The following is a 17,969-nucleotide window of genomic DNA, read 5'->3' as shown; positions in this document are numbered from 1 at the left end:
ATAAATATAAACAATTTATTAGAATATTCTGTAATTAATTATCATTAAACTGTTGTGTACTGTATAAGATTATTTCTCTTAATCTTCCTCAATGTATTACATTTATGTAGTTCGTGAGCTGGTATTTACACGTAAGTAGAAGAGAAAGGAAAGTCACACGCTCTCTAGAGGAAACTGAGTACGACACGGAGAAGAAATAAAGGAAAAACTTTCGGATAATCATAATAATAGAGGAAAAGGTAAGCGCGCATACAGACATACAAACACATACACACACACACACACACTCTCTCTCTCGATTCGTGTTATATAGGCTATTGTGTTTAATCATATAAATTATATAAAAGCGTATAAATCATACCAGAAAGAGATATTATTCCATTTGCGTTAGAATTATTTTATTTTTGATGATTAAAACATGTTGTTGCATAATTATATGTAGTTTTCTTTTTTAATCTATGTCGAAGTCATCTCACTGACTGATATTTAGCAATATCAGTCAGTGAGATATCATTAAAATTTATAGATATCTGTGTAATTCTTGTATTGTTTTTGATTTCCTTGTGAAAACGGATACTCGGTAAGACAGAAAAAAAAATTTTCCACCGCGATAAAAGAAAGTATTATTTATGAATAATAGAAACACGATACTTTATCGCAATAACATCTTAGAAGTTAAGAACGTTGCTCTCGACTTTAAAGGAAACGATGTCGAATTTTTATTATTATTATTACTTTTTTTTTTCTTTCTATAGTATTTTATGCTTAAATTGTTATTACAAAACAATGAATTTTGCTATTACATATTTGTTATTTTATATTTATTCTTTGTTTTCTCTCTTTCAAGTTTAGCATCGCTTCTGTATCGTACTAAATCCATTCGATTACGATTATTAAACAGCCGTTTCACCTTTAAATTATAATATCACGCATTAACTCTTTAGTAAAAAATATATAGGGCCTATATAAAATCTTATGTATAAATTTTAAATTTTAATTAATTCCTTTTCTCTATTGTTAAGTAAGGTTTCTGTAGTTGCGAGGAGTAAAAAACGTCAGGCAGATGGTAAATAAAATACTGTGTTAGGAAAAAAAAATTGAAAATTACATTGATACAATGTAACAATTGGATCGTAAATTGTGCTCGAACAACGTCCGCGGACAATTATTTGAAACAATTGGCAATATAGCTCTAATAATGTATTCGAATGTCTGGAAGTTTCATTGATTAGATTCAAAAGAATCAATTGAAGATGATTACCAATAACCATCCGTTCTACTTTAAAGAATGCTTTACAGTATTCAACAAATTTAATTTGATTCATAATTATATTCAACGTCGAGTCATCTTATTGATAATCTTAACCAATTCTACAAAGGATAGAACTTGAAGATTTTCGAGTTATATGCTTGAATAAAGAAGAAACTTTAATGTAACTATCCCATTGCATTGCATAAGGACGATGACTCGATACACGCCGATCTTATAAATAATTATTTTTCTATGTCGTCAGCATAAAAAGCAATTAAAGTGTTTTCACTCTTTAAAAATATATTTTATAATTGAAATTTGTGGGCTAAATATATTCTCTTTTTAAAAGAAAAGCTCAAAATAGAAATGAATTTATTGCACAAATATATATATATATATATAATATAATATAATATAATATAATAACAACATATAAAATATATACATATATACTGTATATATATATATATATATATATATATATATACAGTATATATGTATATATTTTATATGTTGTTATTTTATTATATCATTATTGGATGAGTTATCAAGTTTTCGTTATAGGAATTTTAAATTTAATGTTGATGAATGTGCTGTAATGACTGTGGAAATGGAGTCAATAAATTGTTGAAAATCGGCGGAAGACGTAAAATTATGTTAAAGGCTATTACCGATCTGATACAATAATAATAAGTTTAAGATGTTGGAAAATTGAAATTTATTTTTAAAATATTCATTATATTTTAATTATTCTAGCTAATTTATTACAATATTACACCATTTCTCAATTACAAATACTGTATCGCAGCCTGTATATTATTAACTATAAGATAAAACTTACAACGAAGAAGTAAATCTCGAGATCTTAAACACTTAAAAAATAACAACCACACACATACGTATGTGTATTTATATATATATACTTGTATGTATATAGCCTATATATATATACGTACATATATAAAATCTATAATATATATTATTATCACAGCATTATTTTCTAGTGATATAGCTCATTATGTGCTGATGCATTGCAATGCATATTTCTAGTGTTATATTACACCAATTTAAATATAATAAACAGAATATATATTATTTTGTATTTGTTTGTTGATTAATAATATAAAAGTCTTAACAATTTTTTGTTATTTGTACTAAACTTTTTACAATGTAATTATAAATCATGCTTGTAACCATAAAACTCATGTAAAATATATTTCGTAGGTTAAATTTAATACATAAGATATAAATTTTCATTGTATTCAAGAGAATTTCTGCTTTATATTACCTCACAAATCAACTTTTACTTTATTAAATTTAAATATTGTTTTATATTTATATAAATTAATAAAAAGAAAAACCCTTTACAAACCTTTTATCAAATTCCTCTTAATATTGATTACAGAAACGAACGCCGAAACACAACAAAGAAGAAATTTAGAGCGGCGGATGAACCGAAATTATTATAGAAAAATTACACAACGAAAGAAATATGTTTTGATCGGATTTAGATTAAACCTAACAATCGCAAATCATCCTTACGTAAGATGTTAATATTTAAAAAAATAATAATAATATAAATATATTATTAAAAAAAACAAATATTCACGCATGGTCGAGTAAAGACGGGCCGCAACACGATTGTTCTCAAACGGGTGCAATATCCAAAAATAACAGAATGTAGGACAATTAATTTTTTTTCCAAGTAAATCGGCGGTAAAAAAAGGGAGGAAAAGAAAAAAAGTAAGAATGCGAAAGGTGTGATGCAGAATTCTCTACAAAATTCGACATTTTGTTAGTAACACGTGCCGCTCGCTCGTTCAATGTCCTATCTATCTAGTAGCTCGACTGTGGCTGTTCTATCACTTTCTTATCAGATTAATCGGTTCACTGCTAAATTCCAAACAATCTAGCTGATAAAACAGATAAATATCTATCTCTATAACAGCATTAAGTCAGAAAAACACATTAAAAAAATTACCAATGATAATTAAGTTTAGAAAATTTATTTTTGAAATTGATAATTTGAAATTATTTTCGTTAATAATAATAATAATAATAATTTCAGTTTCTTATTTTAAAATAAAACAGTTATATTTAAAACTTACGACTTTAGGTTTTATAAATATTAAAATTCATTGCATGAGTATAAGTTAACACCCATAATTATCACTTACTTTTCAATATAGTGTTTTAAAATATAATTTTAAACAAATTTTTAGAAAATTATTTCTAATTTTAAATTATAAAATTACTATTTTTAATAATAATAGTTATTATTATTTATATATAATTATATTTTTAAAATGAAAACCCACGCTTCTAATTTCGGCCACCAGATTGCAGCATATGTTGGCCGATTAGGGAAGAGGAAGGAAAGTTTAGTTCGGAATAAGTTGGTTGCAGGCGAGTGGCATTTTTATTTCAAAATTAAAACGTTATTTTATTGTTTAAAACGTTTAGAAGTTAAAAACATATTGGTTTAGGGTATAAAAAAATACATACATTTTTTTGGCCCGCATGGGGGTCGAACCCACGACCTCCGCGTTATCAGCACGGCGCTCTAACCAACTGAGCTAACGGGCCACGATTTTCGCACTGTTATTTTTGTCTATATAAATCTAAACGATTTTTATTTATTTTTTACTTTTAATAAGGAAAACCCACGATTTACAGTTTTACATAAGGAAGTAGTGGCGCACACAAGTTTTTCGAATTTCTCCGATATTAATCTGCATAAAATTCCAATTTAACTCTTTTATTTTTCCAGAATTAAATCTAAATTCTGAAATTGTAAACTTTGTTTTATAAATACAAAGAAGGATTTAAGAGATTAAGAATTGATGGTAAGTGTCCAAAAGTAGACAATAGAACTAAATGCCGTCTTAATGAAGTTACTATCATTTATCAAATGGATAAAAATATAAATTGTAATTCTTATTCTTTATAAACAATGTTATTTATGGGTTAGAAATCATTAAGAGTCGCTTGCAAGAACTTGCAAGGAGTTGCAAGAATGTATAGATTGAAAGCCACACTTGTTAATGATGTGTACTTAACAGTACAGTATTTATTTTATTTATTTATTAACAGTACTGTATTTATAACATAATTACTATATCGCATTGTTCATAAAGGCATTTACTCTTTGGTGCAAATTTAAAATTCGTATGGAGTATTATTACTTGCCAGCAGAAAATTCGCAAATAAAAGTTTAATTTCATTTGTACCATGCTGCATTTTCAATTTGGCGTATAAAAGTTCGTAAAGTGATTTCATTCGTACGAAACGTTATCTGCATTCCATTTCCTTTGTGTTAATGATGAGAGTGGGATGTTTACGCATCAGGTGCAAATTACTAGAAGGAATGAAGCACACTTCGATGTGCCACACCTACGCAATGCTATAACAATCAGAATTTAACATTTAATATTAATAATCTAATTAAAAATTCTTTGATAAAAATCGTGCAATAACCTATACAACGTTCGCTTTATTCCCAATGTACAGACCTACATACGTAAGAGAAGTTGAAGGAAAAAAAATGTTTTTTTTAAAGAGCGATCACGTCTTTTAACTTTCCACATTAACTATTTTTGTCGTAGCCATAAACATCTTTCTTTTGGATTAAAAACTCGTGCGTTGTTACACTCGGCGTCACAACGAGGTGTAGACACATAATATAAAATCTGACAAGAGCCTTCGGGTATAGATTATAGTCATAAGCATTCACTTTCTAATCGTTTGTAGAACAATTCGTGTCAACCACCAGTTAAGATACAGGTTATTAAACTCTGTTTGATATTACGGGTCACATTGAACTAAAGATATATTTACGGCAACGAAACCCATATATCTTCTTTTTAAGTTTGTATTCAATTGTGGTCTACGCCCTGAAAATAACACTTCGATTCAAAGTCGTCGAAGTCTACTAGACAAGCGTGACAACGCTTTATAATATCAATATAAAAGTTTTTATAACTTGTGTATACGATGACATGTTTTATGGAACTCTTGTTTAACATAAGATTAGATGTCGGATAAGTTGATTACGATGAAAAATTACGTACAAAAGGCAACGAAACGTCCCGTCATCCCGCTTCCCGCATCTTTCTCTAGCCGCATTCTCCCTAGGGAATTGTGCAAAAATGTAATTTTCTACCTAAAGATATATATATATAAATTTAACAATTTAATTTAAATAATGTACCAATTGGAAGAGTAAAATTTTAATTACTTTTCTTCAATCTTTTAATCAAACAGTTAAAATTTAATTACAAAATATTTAAGGTACTTCCTATATATTCAGATAAGATTATAAAGATAATTAAACTATATATATTTAGGCTATATAACACTTCCGTCTTATTATATATGAAATTATATGAGGCTGTATCGAAAGTGCACCAATAAGTATCACGTGTTTTGCTTTTTTTTCGACATCCTTCGTTATTACATCGCTGATAACTAAAAGAAATCATTAACTGGTTCGCTTATAAAGGGGAAAAAAAAAACACTTTGCAATTTGCAATCGTTCTATTTATGTAACAGTCGACCTCATTCTACACTCTAAAAAAATATGCATTTTGCATAACTCTCATACTCTAAACAATAACATTTCTTCATTTTAGAATAAAAGTTTAACCAAATTCAGTAAATAACCGTAATTAAATGTAGCAGGAGTGGAATTTTGTAAATGGATTTTTCTATTGTTTTTGTTGCAAAGTTTACCCGTTCTGTTTTTACTTTTATAAATTTTTTAACGTAACGTTTAATGATTAAAAAAAATCCGACTTGAAAAAGTGCTTCCTAAGAACCATAAACAAATAAAATATGTAGTGATGAAGCGGAAAAGTTGGTTTTTTCGTTCTTACACGTGTACATACCTTCACGCAGGGAACCACAACGCTAAATGCGAGTGAACATGTGCCGTATTAACGCGCATCGCCACGTATTTTAAATCAAAGTTTTGATCGTTCGACATTGATTTTACAACTTAAATAGTCTAAATTTAATCAAAAACTAAATCCGAATGTTTGCGGCGCATTACAAACATTAAAATTTTGTTAGCGGAAGGTTTAAAATATAGGCAATAATTAATGTACGATGTCCGATATATAAGCGCATTTTATTTATTCAAATAATTCAGTTAATGTCCTGTTGACGTCTTTCGAGTCTAGATAACTTGGGAAATGACGTCATTAATTACTCTCCGAACGCCCATACGGGGAGTGAGCTATTTAAAGGGAGAATGAAGATTAGCATCACCTTCTGTTTCGTTTCACCCAAGCGGGGATATGAAAATATTTGTTTCTTCCTTCTCCCGCTATGCATTATCATAGTTTTATAATTATCTAATTGTTTAAATAAGTAAATAATACAGTTATAAACGAATCGGTTAATTATAATATCGATAATTTTAATTATTTTAAAATAAATTGGTTAAATATATTTCGAGTTAATTTACGTCATAAAATAGCATCTGGCAACAATGCAAAATTAAAAAAAAAACAATTTTATTAACTGTTAGATAATGATCTGTTGCACTTTTAATATATTAATCGGAAAACCTTTTACTAATAATTTCAACATTTTTTTTTCTTCCTTTTTATTTATTCGCCGAGGAAAGTTAGAATCATTTATTATATTAGAAAATATGCTCGAGAAGATGAATATCACGATTTCCATCCACGTTCAAACCCGTTGGGTGGAGCTACCGTCGGTGGTTGCAAGAAAGGTCAGTTGCGGGAAAAATTAACGGTCCGTTAATCGCTTCCTCCTGCTTTGTCAAGCATTTTATTGATCATTATTCTGGTTTACCTACCTTAATGATAATTACACTCATAAGAGTGGCAATACCAGAAATGATTTCGTTTATATTTGTTATTTAAATAATCCGCGCGACAATTAATGCTTCCGTTTTGCGCCAGCGTTTTCCGATTTGTTTCGAGTTAAGCCATTTAAACAGAATGCGACGTTCATTTCCATATTTTTATCTGCACGCTTAATAAGAAATGACATTGTTTTAAGAGCTATATATATATATATATATATATATATATATATATATATTCTCTCTTCGAATAATAAAATTTAAAAATTATATTCGATTCCTACAGATACAAACACTTATACACAAAAAAAATCGATTTTTTAAATATATGAAATTTATAATATAAAAATTAATTAATTACAAAGGAAATATAAATTAATAAAATAAGATCAAGATTTTAATAAAATACTACCGTAGTTAAAAAATGCGAAATAGTTCACTTTCTTTCCACGATGTGTCACCACCATCCGTACTTTGTTAAAAATGTAATTTTATACATGTACAAAGATGGTTTAATTCGCAATACAAATATAATTCTATTTAATGTTATCGCAATTTCGGAATAAATAGCAGATGGAAGAGATAAGTAAGTAGAAGGGGGCGAAAAAAAATATTCCGCCCGAACAGGGACTCGAACCCTGGACCGTTAGGTTAAAAGCCTAACGCTCTACCGACTGAGCTATCCGGGCTTGTGCAAAGCGGTCTATTTTATTCTATATAAGCAATTTCAGTATTACTATACCTTCGTGGTGACGTATTTGTCTATTTCATGTTTCACTTACTTACCATTTTTCGGGAAATGTGTATTTTTATTTAATCTAAATTTTTATAAGTAGTAATAATTTTTGTTCGGTAAAAAGAATGCATTCGTAGCATAATGACGTAATGAAAGGAAAATGCGTTATAATTTTAGCAACTTTTGGGAAACGGAAATTAAATATAAATCATTTTAACATGTAAAATATACAGCAATTTTATTTAAAAAAATTAAATTTATTAAAATATATACTTACATTTTCATTAAAAAGGCACTTGCTGTCTCATTATTATTGAGATAAATAAATATTTTGAAAGTTTCCTAACATTTTTCTTTTCATTTATATAATACTAGATTAACTTTGATGTAAATTTTATATTAATTTAAAATAAAGACGAACATTTAAATCATAAATGATTGTAAATTTGAATTTTATCGTTCTAAGCCACATGTTCTGAAAAATGCCTTTCTTTTGTCTATTATATTTTACTATTAATATCATTTTTCAAGGAAAATTTTCTTATCAACATAATAATAATATAACAGGCATATTTTTAAAAACAACAAATTACATTTTGTTTCAAAGGTTATTTGAAAGTTTGTTTTTGATTATAATTCACAAATACACTATCGCGTTATGTTACATCACAAACAATACAATATCTAGTGTTGTCAACCTTCTGTTATGTAAACCCGCTAAAAACACCTAAAATTCCTCTGGTTTTGCTTCTGTTTTATGAAATAAAAAAAATATATAATTTTTTAACAATCCAGAGAAACAAATTTTCACGTTCGGGCGGGCAAAGTCGAATAGCATCATGTGACTTTTAGAAACTCCATCGATGAAACTCCACTAACCAATATGGGCAGATTTTACATTTTTCCGTTAAATTTCCCTCCATCCTGATAATTTCCCCCTAATCTAAGGGTAAAATCCCTAAGTTCGTTTCACCGAACTTGTCTACCGAAATTCCTAGAGGGCGCGAATCCTATTAAAATTATAACACTATACATACTATATTGTGTATTTGAAGATGAAATAGTTTTAGATTGTGTTTTTATTTATAAATAAAAATAGAATTTATTATTATTTATAAACATTTATAGCAATAGAAATTATTAACTATTATTTTCTTTATAAACAGAAGATTTTTCTTTTGAAAATACACACTCGAATTTTACAAATAATACGTATACTTTTATACGTAAAAGTATTAATAATACATAAATTTTAGATAAATAGTTTTATGAATTATTAAAAAAATAATTTAAAATATATTTTTGTAATCTGCCGCCAGAGGGAACATAAACCGTTAGTCATTGGGGGATATTTGGTGGAAGATGGAGTCTCCGTATTTTCTTGAATTAAGTCCGAACCCTATACGATTCGAACCGGTTAGCAAATTAACAAATGTGTTTTTTGACGATGCAAACCGACAGGTGTTTGCAGTTCGTTCTGGTGGTGCTACGGGAGTGGTGGTCAAAGGACCAGACGATCGTACAAATGCCCATTTTCGAATGGAAGATAAAGGAGTCGTTATCTCCATTAAATTTTCACCCGATCAGAAAGTTTTGGCCATACAAAGGTGCCAGAAATCTGTAGAATTTGTTAATTTCACTGGAAAGGAAATTGACACCTTAGAATATTCTCAAAGTTGTAAAGGGAAAGCAACTAAGATTTTAGGTTTTGTTTGGACTTGTGTGAACGAAATAACCTTTGTAACCGATCACGGGATCGAGTTGTATCAAGTTATATCCGAAAAGAGAAGCCTGAAGTCCGTCAAGACCGTTAACATTCCTGTCAATTGGTTCGTTTACCAGCCGGAATCTTCTCTGTTGTTGATATCTTCGGGAATGATGGGAAATATAATGAATCCTTTCCAGTTTAAACCCGGCGCCATCTTCAGGCTTCCTAAATTTGAAGTGGATCTACCCGTCGTTCCCAAACCGCCAAAGTTGTCCTTGCTGGAACGGGACGTGACTCTAGAGACAATCTATCAAAAAATATGCGTGATTGTGTTGAGGCACCAGCCGCGTACGTCTGGTGGAGGAGGGGCGGAAATCGTTCTCTATTCTTTGCAGAAGGACGGTCCGCCCCGTAAGACCGACATACTGAAACTCGACATGAGCGGTAGATTTGCGGTTCACGTCGTCGACGACCTGGTCGTCGTTCATCATCAGGCTTCGAAGACTTCCATGTTGTTCGACGTTAGACTGCCAGGAGATAGCGATGGATTTGTCACTTATCACGTGCCCGTTGTGCGTCCGTGTCCCATTAAACCTTTTGTGTTGAAATTATCGTCTGTTCCACCTCATATGAGTTTTGACGGTGACGAACAAGTGTGCGATTTATATTCTCCTAATTGGGTGGTGTTTCAACCTAATATTATAATCGATGCAAAATTAGGTTGTCTTTGGTATGTCCAGCTGCAGTTAGAACCTATAATTAATATGATCGACAACAAATGTCTCCTCGTCGATTTTCTGTTGCTCCGTCAAAATTCGAAATCTGTTTTGCTAGAAGTTTGCAAGAACGTTGTTTTATCTCGTCGCGAAGATACGTTATCGTTGCTATCAAAAATATTCGACAAATTAAATCTTGTTTGTAAAAAACACGTGGAAAGACAAAGTGCGGTTGCGGGAGCACAATCGTCTATAATGCCAAAACCCGTGATCGTGTGCGATCAGTCGGACATGTATACGGTATTTTCTGTCTTTGAAGTTAGCGAAGATTCAAACTATAAATATATCGTTGCCATACTTGTGGAATACATTCGGTCATTGACGCAGTATCAATTGTCCGTGCAACATTTTCTTCACGAACTTTTAATCAATCATTTGGTTCAGCATCGTTGTTTTTATCAGCTTCATCAGTTTCTACAGTACCAAATTCTAACCGATTCTAAACCATTAGCATGTTTATTACTTTCATTGCAAAATCTCTATCCTGCTTCTGACCAGTTAGCTTTGGACATGTTGAAGAGATTAGGAAAAGCTAATGAAGAAATTGTAGAAATTCTTCTTTCCAAACAACAGATAATATCTGCTCTGAGGTTTATAAGAAATTGTGGAAATATCGATACAGTTTCTGCAAGGAAATTTTTACACGCAGCAAAGAACACAGACGATCCTTCGATTTTTTATGCCGTTTACAAGTTTTTCGAACAACGCAACATCAGGTTAAGAGGATTGCCGCAGTTTGAACCCGGTGAACATTGCGATCTGTATACAAAGCATTTTGAAATGCTCTTTGGATCTTCACAAACAAGCTGACATTAAATCGAATGCAAAATAGTACAATTCTGTTATTTGGTATATGAGAATATTGAGCAATTAGAGATCATAACAATAAATAATTGTGTATAAATGCCTCACATAATTTGCAAACAATTGTTTTGGTACATAGAGAATTATTATTATTTCAAAAGTGTTAGGAGGAGACTATTTATATATTACATAATTTATTTTTCAATAAATTTATAATGTTAATGTATTGAGAAAATGAAAAACAGGACAGATTAAAGAAGAAAGGCTGGTGTTAGTTGTTAAAATATTAATATATGAATTCTTTATAAAAAAAAAAAAAGGACCTTTTGAAGTTGTAATAATTTATTGACTTGATAAAAATTGATAAACAATTTCGTGAAACTTATCATCGTAGGAGATAGTAATTATGTACAGAATGAGGTGCAATTAACCGAATGCCCAATACAAGGTATTTGTGCAAATATAATCTAGTCCGTATTTATAGACCACTTATCAGTTGTAAATATGCATCAAAACAAATATTTCTTTCTTTATATAGTTTCTTACAGATAAAATAAAGATGTATACAGTAATTGATGTTTTAAATAAATATGCAATATTAATAAGGATGTAACTCAGATTGTTAAAAGGCTCATTTTTTGATTCATCCAAATTCTACGTAAGCATCTAAAATCTTTCATAATAACAGTAATAATTTCAAATATATTAATAAAAAAATAAATGGATTAAATGCAATTTTGGAATGTCTCTAGATATTATTATATGTATGTATCAAGAAAATAAATAAAAGTATTGTAAGCCATTATATTGAATGATGGCTGCAAAGACATTTTGACAAAAACATTGTTTTGTTTCTGTGAAAGTTCAATGTTAAAATAAATGACTTTTTATTATTTTTACCTTTATCGAGAGCTTAGAGATGAATTTCATTATGTAGATTGATTCTTTTCGCATTATTTTAAAATATAGTTTTGAAAACAAGTTAAAAATTAACCTTACTAATTTTTTAGGTTTATTTGCATCCAGCGGTAAATTTTATAATTAAGATTACATCATGCTGATGTTTTAAACTTATTTTAACAGCAAACATGTTCTAACTATAGAATACAAATCTTATTTGACTGCCTGTTCGTAGAAATTAATCATTTTTATATAAAATTAAAAGTGCTAGTGATTTTGAGATTATTTCCAATTTATTTTCTAGTTGTATAAACCTTTAAGTTCAAACCACAGCATTATATTTAAGAAATATTGTAAAATAATCAAAATAGTCTTTAAGAAGCGAATCATTCATTTTTTTCAGATATAGGTAGGAACTTGGAAAGTTTATCAAGAATTAATGAATACTAGTTATGCCTGCCCGAATAATTCACCCATATAAAAAAAAGAAGATTGAATTTAAAAAATATGTTATTTGGGAAATTATTGTGATTGGAAACATGGAATATTTGCAAGTGGATAGTCAGGACTTTTCGTGATTTCTACTTGCTGCTTGTTTTGTGAATTTGGCAATGGAAGAAGGCAACAAACACACGGCGCTCTGCCAAACAGAATTCGTCTCGAGAGGCTTTCTAGAGGAACCGACTTTAATCGGATATTAGTCACGTGAAGAAAACCCGGAAAGTTAACACGGCCGACCCGTCAATCGGATGCGAACCCACGACCGATTTCTGGATTTCGGCGGTCTTATACATTTGCTGTTAATTTTTTTCGTTCGGCATCGATAATTAATTATCGCCTAATAGGTGCCGTTGTCGTAACGGATTTGATATTTAATTTTTGTTACTCGATTTAAAGAACGAATTAATAAAAAGTAAAGGCCAAGACCGAGATAGTAAATCGTACGCTTTGTAGAAATGTATAAATTGTAAAGATCTGTACGGGAGATTATTGGATTCAAGGAGCATACTTTACTGCATTATAAGATAATGATAATACACAATTATAAAATTTATGAATGCATCCTATTTTGCTGTAGCTTTTGTACGTGATCCAAAATGATTAATTGACAAGAAGTTTCATAATAGCTGCTATTCAATAGATTAATAATGCAAATTTATAAATTGAACAAATTTACATTTGCAAAAAAGAAAATGATTTCTATGAAAATTATTTAACAGATTAATAAAAACTGCCAGAGAAATAAAAGAATTATATTAAATCGTTGCAAATCCTAATAATACTCGAGTAAAAAGCGTATCAAGTTAAACGATAGAAGTTGCTTTTGCTTGGGTTATTGGGCAAACAATAGTTTATAGTTTGTAAATTTGCATTATTAATAGTAACAGCCTTTTTTTTTCATTGAGATATAATAATTGTACTAGTTTTATTTAAGATAAATTAACCTTAGCTTAAATAAATCCCGAAACATTCAAGGAAAATTCACGTTCAATTTTTTATTTCATATTAATCGTATATTTTCTACTTTCTTGCACTCATACAGAGAAATTTCTTACTATTTCTTTAATTTTTATATTTTGTAAAAGTAACAAAATTTAAATTCACAAAAACATTTTAGAATAAACAATAATTTGTTTAATGTAAATGTGTTCACAGTTCTGCTTTTCTGAATTTAAACTTTATTAATTATACAATGTATTTACTTTACTATGACAATCTTCATTTTTAAATTCCTATTTTATATTTTATAATTATACAAAAACTCAGTGAAAAAATTATTATTATATTATTAATAGCTTAATGGAAAATAATGCAAAATGTATAATTTCCTAACTTTTTTGCATTATGGAAATATAACAAATCTGCTTTTGTTCATAGTTTTTCATTTTCTACGAGCACTTTTCTCGATAGCTCTGTATGTATGTAATATTTTAAAATCTCTAAAGCTGGGTATCCATTTGTTACATATTCACATATATAACTGTTAATACATGGTGAAATATAATTATAAAATATGGTGCATGTTGAATTTTTTCTCTGTATCATCATTATTGTATTTACATTAAAAACTGAGTATATGTTACAAATCAACCTTCCAGAATAGTCAGTATTCTTCACGTAGCAAATCTCTGCAAATAGAATAAATGAAAATATACCAGGCTGGTGCTATGTTGAAAAAAAGAAAAAAAAAAAAAACAAAAACCACTGCATATCAAAAATGTATAAAAGCAGGAAAGTATACAGTGACTTAAATTTTTGGCCTGTCACTGGATTGTACAAAAATTTTATCAGGAGACACTCAACTAATTTGGATTTTTCATTATCTGCAATTGAGCTGAAAACTGTGCAATGCAACAGTATAACAAAACATCATCTATACTGATTTTATCCCACGTCATTGCATTCCTTTGATTTGATTGTAAAAAAAATGCCAAATGACCGATTGGGTCTGTTGTATTTCTTTGTATCACATTTTGATATGTAGTGGTGTTTTCCTATCTCCACTGATATGCAACCATCTATATATATGATATGATATGCTAAAATTTTACAAATGCCCATCTTAAATTACTTTTCCTGCACAAAATTCAGACTTTTGGACAGTCAAAAATTTTGCACTGCTGTGCATTGGTGCTTTCTGCCAGTTTTCATTTTAGTAATGTAAGAATCATTTGTGAAATTAATTTTTTTCATACTTTTTTCTGGTTAATCTATGGTTTTAATTTTTTAAATAATGTTTTAATCATTGTTACAGATTCACTGAAAAAAAAGTGAATTTTTCCTATCTTAACAGATTTTATAATGTTTGTTTTTAGTCCCTAGGAATGTTCAATATGCAACTGTATGATTCACCTTTAATATGCATTTTTTAGGAATGCATTGCATCTGGGCACTACCACTACCTTTATATTGAAATATTAAGAAACGAACAAAATGATTACTTAAATAGTCGAATTCAATTTATAATTTTTAACTATTATTAGCAAATCATTAATTAAATGTTCTTTTAAAAGAAATTTATTTAAGAAAGATGAATGAATGGATTAGAATAAAAGGAAAAATTCATTTCCTTTTATATTCTTTTTCAAATTTAGCCATTATTATGATTAATGTTTCATGATAAACATTTTAAAAAAAATTAACCTCAAATAAAGTCTTAGAAAAATGTATTTATTTGTTCATACTAAATTTTAAAAAGTTAGAATATCAATACTGAATATAATTTTAAAGATAATGCCCTTTAATAACTGGATATGATATAAATTCATACGCATCAGAAAATCCAGCAAAAAATAAAGTTTAATTATATAAATAATCATTTTCAACAAATGAACATTTTTAACGGAAACAATAACCTGTATTCATTTAACATAGATAAAGATTAAATTAATGCAATAAATAAACTGTAATGTTAATGCAATTTTGGCTTTTAATGCAGCTTCAGAATTACATTTGATATTAATTGGTAAACACCCATGTTTCACCTTTTCTTTGTTCCTATAGACGATTTTGTATGTATTAAATACCATTTATCATCATTTTTTTTTTGTTTTTCTGAATGTATTGCTTGCTTCATTAATTAGGAAATTTCAGTGATGAAATTTAAATTGTTTTCATGCAGCAAATATAGTACCATGATCCATTTTTTACAGCATTGCAGTAGAAATTGCAAAAGTCTTAGGATATTGTTTATTCCCCCATCGTGTCTCCATCTTGTGGTGGAGGGATTTGGTGATATGTACTGTAGTGTTTCGGTAGGTTTTTCTCATGTATGTGCCATGGCCGATGCAACTAAAAGGGACACCCTGCCAATGCCAAGGTGAGAAACATTGTGCCAAGGGATGGAAGATACCTAGGTAGTAAAACAAATGCCACAACTTATCCCCTTGAGGCACTAAGTGACACCCATTGTAGCAATGTCTGCATATTTCATGTACGTTATAACCCATACATGGTTTTTGAATCTAAAAGTGTGTGTGAAGTGTCTATTGGAGTTTAAGATTGGAAGCTTCAGGACTTAGTATCAAGCCTGCTGCTTTTGGTTCATTGTTGGCAACTTTATGGCTTAATAGCAGCTTGCTGCTATCTCACAGGGAACTCCATCATAACATGTGGTGCTCCTATTAAGGGTAAATTGTTATGTTAAGTTTTATCCAGATCAATCTTCTATACTGCAAGAAAGTTTCTATAGTGTTGAGCCACCCTCTAATGACGGAAGGCATTGACACAGCCCTGGGTTTTCAATGATTAAGTTAGGGATTTGTCTAACTTAGGTGACACTCACCAAGGATCTGCGTACTTGAATTTTGTTATTAAATGAATTCAAGTATTTTCCTTCACATATTTATCAAAAAAGTAATGTTATAATGTTAGAGTTAAAATGATTCAATCTATGACATGCTAATGATGACAGTGACTTCCTTGCTCTCCCTTTCTGGGGAAAGATTTTGTTTTTTTACTCGTTTTTTATTGTATTATGTATTTCTCTTTTTTAAAAAGCAAGTTGTCAAAATTTTTATTATTATTATTTTTGTCTTTATGTATTAATCAGTGATGTATCTAGGACTTTGGAAAAATCGATGCTGCTCAAGGCAGATTTAGAGGAATAAGGCACTTGCTACTTATTTTAAAGTAAAAAAACTAATTGATTTGGTATCAAGAGGGTGCAGTAGCACCATAAGCACCCCTGATATTAGTTATATCTAGATTTTTGATTTTAATGTACTTTTTATTAATATGTCAATAAATATATATATCTTGTATACGTGAGTGTGTATTTAAGACAATATGTGGCCCACAGATATTTTTACATAAGAACTAGTGGCCTCCACCTTTACTTGAGTTTGACATGGCTGGTCTAGCATTAGGTTATGAAACTTTGGCCTAGTGGCCAGTTAATGTGGTTTTTATTCATAAGCCTGGCAAGAAAATTGTATTCTGAAACGAAAGGCATTTAGAACTGGTATTTCTTGTAATACTTTTTTCAGAGCTGTCAAAGAATGGACTACCTCCAATCATTCTAAGCATTGGAGATCAACACCTGAAGCAGAAGCACATTTCAGCTCTTTGCTGCTTTTGTGGATCTGCTGAGGAGATTTCTCTACTTGTCATTTCTGAGTGTGCACATCTTTACTTTGGCAAACTTTATCTGGATTTTCCTTTTTGAGTTCTTGTGACATCCCTTAGCTTTCATTCAGAGGTCTACTGTCTTTTTTTAATTAAAAAGGAATTAGTCTTCCAATGAAATCTCTTTAGGTTAAGGAGTGTTTGGCATGGTGGCCCCAACTGTACAATAAACAGTAATTGTTATTTGTTTGGGTATAAATTTTCACTCATTTTTGTAACTTTTCAAATAGCATAATTTTACATTGACAGTGAATGCTTTTCAAAATCTGTTTTTTCCTGTGATTCTCTGTAAGCTTGCTTTAACAAATAAGTAAAAAACAAGAGGTTATTTGAAGCAAATACACAGGAACTCTAAGAAGTCTTTGTTAGTCAGCCTGGCTAAAAATCAGTTTAAAGAGAATCTGTCAAAAATCACAAGAAAAATCTGCAAATGCGACAATTATTTTGGGACAGAGGTGATGGTAAATTATTTATAGAAAATACTATCAGTTAAAATATATTATATATATTACATGTAAATATATAGTTTTGGTATTAAGCATTTTCATTTATCATACTCTTCAGTGAATAAAAATAAAAATGCTTACTATTCTATACCAGTGGTTAACTTTTTAAACTATGGTTCCAAGAACGACGATTATAACTCACGGCCCTGCATACAGTATACCCTGCGTGTTCTATTGAGTAAATTTCTTTAATTCTATCTTTGCATAGTATTTTTTATTTCCACCGCATAATCATTTTATTTTCAATTTTTTCACATATAATAATAATAATATATCATCACATTACATGCAAACAAATTTTATTTAATGAAAATATTGCTTTTGTTT

General features: G+C 29.5%; 1 protein-coding gene and 2 non-coding genes across 3 annotated transcripts; 1 reads left to right on the top strand and 2 right to left on the bottom strand.

Moving 5' to 3' along the window:
* Positions 1 to 3,764: 3,764 nt before the first annotated feature.
* Positions 3,765 to 3,838, bottom strand: TRNAI-GAU (transfer RNA isoleucine (anticodon GAU)). The gene has a single exon. It is a non-coding gene; the product is annotated as a tRNA-Ile (tRNA).
* A 3,863-nt stretch (positions 3,839 to 7,701) lies between these two features.
* TRNAK-UUU (transfer RNA lysine (anticodon UUU)) lies at positions 7,702 to 7,774 on the bottom strand. The gene has a single exon. It is a non-coding gene; the product is annotated as a tRNA-Lys (tRNA).
* A 1,348-nt stretch (positions 7,775 to 9,122) lies between these two features.
* On the top strand, positions 9,123 to 11,722 carry Bulli (regulator of MON1-CCZ1 complex protein bulli). The gene has a single exon (XM_067280635.1). It carries the CDS (start codon positions 9,184 to 9,186, stop codon positions 11,113 to 11,115), a length of 1,932 nt encoding a protein of 643 aa, XP_067136736.1. The 5' UTR covers positions 9,123 to 9,183; the 3' UTR covers positions 11,116 to 11,722.
* The last annotated feature ends 6,247 nt before the right edge of the window (positions 11,723 to 17,969 follow it).

This window comes from Centruroides vittatus, unplaced genomic scaffold (genome assembly GCF_030686945.1).
Source record: "Centruroides vittatus isolate TY-2023 unplaced genomic scaffold, ASM3068694v2 contig_888, whole genome shotgun sequence".
NCBI classification, from domain to species: Eukaryota; Metazoa; Arthropoda; class Arachnida; order Scorpiones; family Buthidae; genus Centruroides; species Centruroides vittatus.
This window is presented reverse-complemented; position numbering and strand designations above follow the sequence as displayed.

Bases quoted from the DNA above. Each gene is read 5' to 3' on its own strand.
- Bulli (XM_067280635.1), top strand. From the start codon at position 9,184: ATGGAGTCTCCGTATTTTCTTGAATTAAGTCCGAACCCTATACGATTC.